Source organism: Humulus lupulus, chromosome 1, assembly GCF_963169125.1.
Source record: "Humulus lupulus chromosome 1, drHumLupu1.1, whole genome shotgun sequence".
NCBI classification, from domain to species: domain Eukaryota; kingdom Viridiplantae; phylum Streptophyta; class Magnoliopsida; order Rosales; family Cannabaceae; genus Humulus; species Humulus lupulus.
In genome coordinates this window covers 32079387-32085631 of record NC_084793.1, presented here as the reverse complement: position 1 = coordinate 32085631, position 6245 = coordinate 32079387, and the positions used below count along the sequence as shown (strand labels likewise).

At 34.0% G+C, this 6245-nt stretch overlaps 1 protein-coding gene across 1 annotated transcript; it reads right to left on the bottom strand.

Annotated features, from left to right (window-relative positions):
- Positions 1-388: 388 nt before the first annotated feature.
- On the bottom strand, positions 389-4419 carry LOC133790522 (boron transporter 1-like). Its single transcript, XM_062228185.1, has 12 exons — positions 3831-4419; positions 3650-3732; positions 3251-3443; positions 2998-3136; positions 2744-2909; positions 2484-2650; positions 2202-2375; positions 2009-2104; positions 1777-1914; positions 1350-1669; positions 992-1259; positions 389-905 (listed from the first exon to the last, which is right to left on the bottom strand). Exons 1-12 carry the CDS (start codon positions 3932-3934, stop codon positions 585-587), a joined length of 2169 nt encoding a protein of 722 aa, XP_062084169.1. The 5' UTR covers positions 3935-4419; the 3' UTR covers positions 389-584.
- Between the last annotated feature and the right edge of the window lie 1826 nt (positions 4420-6245).

Genomic DNA, 6245 nt, shown 5'->3' with positions numbered 1-6245 from the left:
CTCTTCAACGAGCTGACCCCTAGCCCACCATTAGGTAGGATGATATCACCTCTAGCTCATCTAGCTCGTTTTAGACTAATTTTCATGGGGTTTTTGGTATAGCATCAAGGATTATTGTTTAAGGCAAATGTTCATATTCTATAGTACACAAGTTAAACCATAATATCCACCTAAATAATTACTGAAAATAATTTTTTTTACAGTGTCTTCAACAAAGTCATGTAAAATATTTTCTCACATTATTTAAAAAATATATCTATATCTTATGAAAAAAAAAACTACATTTTGCTTGTTAACATTACACAATAATAAAAAGGATACTATTTTGCCAAATATGATACACTAAATAATTATCAACAATTATTAAGGCAAATAATACTCTCATATCTTCTTCCAACATTCACACATAGCACTATTACATTAAATTAATTATTAGTTACAACAAAGGACTTTTTACAATGAAGTCATCATCATTCGACGTAACAAAACCACAAAACTAAAGAAAACGACAATAATGCAAGCTGCTTAGCCCATGGCCCCCCTTATTAGATTTACCAAAACCTCTAAATTTGAACAAAGTGCGGCTACTGTTTTGGCGTGGTGCTACTGCTGAGAGGGCTCTTGCCCAGATTAGATGGCCTTGGACTCAACCCCGTTCCTCCTCGTCCGCCGGCACGTGGGCTTGGCTCTCCTCTCATCTCGCTCATTGCGCGAGGACTATAGCCATGCGCCAGCTGGCTCGGGCTCTCGAATGCTCTCGGTGCATTATTGTTGGCCGGCGTCGATGCGGAGCTCGTCAGTTTAGAGCTGCTCGTGCGCCTGAACTCACCTCGGCTTCGGGTCATAACTTCGTCTAAAATCTCAGCATCTCCTACGTATGAAGCACCCGCGCCTATCTCTGATCCCTGTTGCCATGAAGAGTTTATGTAAGTACGTAGATATTACAAGGGTACGTAGAGATATACTATGAAAACAAGACCAGTATGAGTACCGTGGCGATATTATATGGCAAAGCTGGTGCCTCTTCGTACTCGGCGGCGTCGAGGTCTTGGAGATGAATTCCTTTGAAAAACTTGGGGAGGCAGTATTGTCTTACCGGAACCAAAAGCATAATCATTAGTGGGAACATGAGTCCCGCGATTGGGACCCATGTCAGGCCGAAACATATCAGCAAATACACTGTTTGGAAAATTGTGAATGTTGCTATTGTCTTAAACGGCACCGTTTCCACGAATGATGCGTGGTAATCCTCAAGCACCCTGTTGCCAACACCAATTTTTAATAACAATACTTAATTATGAATAAAGTGGAAAAATAATTATTAAGATGTACGTAATGTATATGTTTACTTGAATCTTCTGCTTGGTGCGGTGAAGAGTAATAAGATCCTTTCCCAGAACTGGTTACCGGGCAAGCTTTCAATGGCCATGAAAGCAAAGTAGCCCCAGAGGACTGAGGTGGGGATCATTTTGAGGACAGGCATGGCCGCCACACATCCTCCCACCATTGTAGCCTGGAGCAAGTTACTCACACGCTGTTCTTTCACTTCAACTGGCAACAGATCATCTATCTCTTTCTCCACATCGAAAATTGTCTCGTCTACTGGGGCATCAATGTTTCCCATGCTTGAGGCTGCACTAATTGTCGTTTCTTTTAACTCATTCAATCCCTGCACAAGATTTTTTTTTTTTTTTTGAAGATATATATGAGCTTAAACAGTACTCAACCAAATAAAGATGTTAAACAAAGTACTAGATCAAATGATGAACAGCTTACCCGAACTGAGGACTGCTGATAAATCAGAGGGGTCTGCATTTGTTGATATGCTTCTTGCATATTACCGTAAAGCTGTCCTAAACTAGCATTTTTCCTAATACTTCTACGTGCTGTGTCAACAAGTCTGTTACGAAGCAACTGCAAAAGAGAAATAATTAATGATCACTCATAAGAAGAGAGAGAGAGAGAGCCTGTTCTATAGTTCTTCTGATGTTAAACAACAGAGTAGTACCTGGTGTTTGAGAGTAGCTAAACTCTTGGTATGCATTGGGGACTGTGGGATGACTCCATTTGATGGAGGCACTCCAATCAGACCACACAGTAAAGTCTGTCATCATCCAAGCAAAGAAGAGAAATTAATTAACACTTGTAATAATTGTAACTAGGAACATATAAAGGGTTGGTCTTTTTGAAAGTGTGTATACCAGAAATCCTAAGAGAAGTAAGTCATAATGGTAAGAAGAAGGCTTTCTCAAATTGAACTCATTCTGCTGAGCAAGCTGTGAGGCTACGCTATGGTCAAAGTAGTAAAGCACTGCAATCATCGTTGCTGGAATGAATGCTCCTATGATATAGATGACTGGGACTTCGAGCATGTCCTGTTATTTTGGATTGAAACTCACCCTCAGTACGATCACTTCAAAGAAAAAAAACAGAGGAAACTAAATGGCATAAAGCAAATACAAGGGGGATGTAAGTCGGCATGCCTTAATCACAGTCCAGTTATCATATGCACCGGGAGACCATGGATTAGGACTAAAGAGCCGCCTGGGGATCCCTTTTGGGACACTGCTAGATGGTATGTATGATACTGCTGTCCACACTAGAACCATTAGTGGCACACCATAGTCTGCTACAAGGCTTCTAATCCAACCTGTTCAAAAACTCAACCAGCTTAGAAAAAAATTGAGAAAATGTGTCAAAGCTTTTCATGTGTGTACTATGCACTTCATTTTGGAGTTCATACCAGAACCATATCGCCATGACCTTGCTTTTCGACTTCTTAATGCAGTGAGCAAAAGGCCAAAGGAGAGAACTAAAGCAAACATTCCATTTGAAAATCTCCATGAAGGTACAAACTGTGGTGAGTTAGGATTTTCTCTCTTTGGTATGCGAAACTCGTCCACAATTCCCTAGTAGACCACAGATAAAAAAGGACTAAAATTAATTCAACTGCATTAATAGTAACTAGAACTGAAATTTGTATTAATGGGTTCTTACTTTAATAGCTTGCTGCATAAAGAGCATGGCTATAAGGAGACCGAATAACTCTCCAGCAACACGGGTGAACCGATTGATGATTGAACAAGCTCCCAAAATAGCCAGCATGAACAGCAGAAATGCAGTCCAAACACAAATCCTATACAATGATATAATATATAAAAGCAAAGTCAGAATGTATATATATATATATACATTTATAGATAGATCCAATCAGAATGGGGAAGAAAATAGAGAAAGCTAATCAACTCACCATCCAGTCCAGGCTAAAAAGAGATTACGACCAAGGTCAGGCCTTTCTTTAGCGAAATTGAACAGGAATGTGTACATGATGACAGTAGGCTCTGCCACTCCTAAAATCAGCAAAGGTTGGCCACCAATGATTGAGTGTATAATCCCACATAGCGCTGTGGATGCCAAGGTTTGAACAGCCGTCAAAACTCCTTCTGCAATATTAGCAAAGCCAATAGAACATGTTTAGAAAAAAGATTAATTATATGATGAAAGTGCTTATTTATAAAGTATGACTTTTTTTAGAACCAAGAGAATTATCAAAACCCCTTCCTTTATAGCTAAAAGTAGAATATTCTAAGACAGATCTAAAAGTTTTTTTTTTCTTTTTTCTTTTCAAAGTTGGTGCCCAATAATATACCAGTGTTTCTCTCCAGTTGTTCACCGAATGAAATGACTGGGATTGCAGAAGCAAAAAATATGTAAGTGGTGGGAGCCAAAATCCTGCATCATCATCACAAATCACGGTCACTACATATAATTAATTAGGAGTTCAAATTACTGATCTAATTACTGTACATAAATATATTATTAGTAATTACCTGAAGCCAGCTTTAATGCCACTAGTCCAGTCTTGCTTGTAGCACATCAATCTTCCCCTAAGGTCATTCTTAATCCCCCGGAACGGTACAAATGTTTCTTCCATGGCCTTTCTTTGCAACTACGTACCAAGCTTATTATTGGCTTCTGAAGTAGAATTACTGTATGTATATATAGGCAAGAACACACAGCTTCTCTATAATTCAATTCTCTACGGAGTTGTTGGAGCAAAGGTTACCAAAGTTGCCATTATTTGATGATCAAGGAGCTAATAACACACATAGATACTTGGCTGCAGCAATTACATGATCGATCCAAGTAGAATATATATGTACTTGTACAACTTTGAATGAAACTGCTGATTTGATTGAGGAAGCAACTGAGAAATACGGCTACATGCTCTGATCAATGAAGAACCAAATTAAAGAGACAAAAGTAGTGGTGACAATATATGTATAGGAGAGAGAGAGATGTAAAGTCTAGCGAGGTTGTGCTTGTGATGAGGTTATAATATATTTATAAACTCCAATGATTTAATTAAAGGGCCTTTGAAAACTGGTATCTGGGACCTGGGTATGTGAGAATGTGAAGAAATGGTTCCAAATATATAAGCTTTAAAAATAGAGCTTTTGAAGGGAGGGAGGGAAGGTAGATTTGATGCAGACACAGTTGCGGGTCAGAAGGGAAGGAAGTGAGCCTCACTGTCATTAGTCATTATGCTTTGGAGGTGTTACAGATCATCTACGTATGTACACTTCTCTGATCTCTGCTGTTTCACCAATTAGCCTTCGCCATGTCAGCACCCGGACCCACTTGGTCGCCTTTGATCAAACATTTGATGGTTGATTATGAAAAGTTTTTTTTAGTTCATAATAGACCTGGTTGCAGGGGAGTCTCTACTCTACGTAAACCTCGTAAATTACATACAAGCCATGCCCACGTCGACAACCTGTAGTTGACCTTTAACATCATTAAATTGTATTTTATGGACCAATTACATATTGCATAATACCTTCACTTTCAAAAGACATATTGGCAAACACCCTTTCAAATAATAAATCAAATATTGTAATGACTTTTTTTTTCCTCATAAAAAATTTCAATATATAACAACTATCTATATATAAGGTCTACTAAAATTAATTATCTACATGATTTTTGTTATAAAAATTCAATATATAAGACTATTCTATCATTATTTTAATGAATTAATTAATATAATTTAAATTATTAATTATGTTTTTTTAAATTAAAACTAAAATAATATAAACAAAACATATATATATATATAAATTAAAATATTATGCATGATTAAATTTGTTAACTTTTCTAATACAAAAGACTAGTACTATTGTTTTAAGAAAAAGAGATTGCCATATTGGTGTAGTGGTGTTTAATTAAATAAAGGGAAAATTAAACTTTAGATTACAAAATATAATAAGATATACAATAATAATACTCTTATTTCTAATTACAATTTTATATATATTATACCCTAATTTGATAAATATTATAGTATATAATTTTAAATTATTTTTATAATAATGATTTTTGATTTTTTTCTAAAATTACTTTGTTTATAAGGTCTAATAAAATTAATTATCTGCATGATTTTTGTTGTAACAATTCAATATATAAGACTATTTTATCATTGTTTTAGTAAATTAATTAATATATTATTTATTATTAATTATGTTTATGTAAATTGCACTCATATTTTATTTTATTTTTTTAACACAATCATGATTTTCTTTTTATGTTTATTTTAAAAAAAACATTCATAAACATTTTTCAACAAATTTGGTTGTCATGTTGCATTCCAAAATTATAAACAAGAAGTTTAAGAAACATACAAGTATTTTTTAATAAACAATTTTGTTTACTTCTAAAATAAACATACGTTCAATGTTTTTGTTTATAAACATTCCAATCTAGATTTCTATATGAGAAGATGTGTATATGCATACAACCATTACAATTTGAAATGGGTGGATAGTTTTTGCTCAACATTGGACGTGAGACACTTAATTATGTAATATTAGTTGTATTTTTTTTAATATTGTTGCATGATAAAAAGTTATATAAGGTAAGTATTATATACAACCGAAACATTTTAAAGGTAATTATTTGTTGTATGCAATTAATATAATACAATTATTTTTTTATTTTGAAGTATGTATTATATTATTATTATTATTATTATTATAATAATAAGAATATATAGTATTATTTATATATTTCATTTTATAATTTAGTACCTTATTAAAAAACTTCTTAAATAAAATATTTATAAATTATATTATTTTTAGTTAGATTAAAAATTAGTTTTATGTTTTTTTTATATCTTTTATTTTTTTTAATACTTGTTTGGATCTTCAATTTCAAATAATTACATTTATTTTATAAATTGATAAAAA

What these genes read in the sequence shown, in the direction of transcription:
- LOC133790522 (XM_062228185.1), bottom strand. Translation starts at nt 3,934, where the DNA reads ATGGAAGAAACATTTGTACCGTTCCGGGGGATTAAGAATGACCTTAGG. An exon ending in GGCATTAAAGCTGGCTTCAG is followed by an intron (nt 3,733 to 3,830) that starts GTAATTACTAAT and finishes ATGATGATGCAG; the next exon opens with GATTTTGGCTCCCACCACTT. An exon ending in ATCAGCAGTCCTCAGTTCGG is followed by an intron (nt 1,670 to 1,776) that starts GTAAGCTGTTCA and finishes AATCTTGTGCAG; the next exon opens with GGATTGAATGAGTTAAAAGA.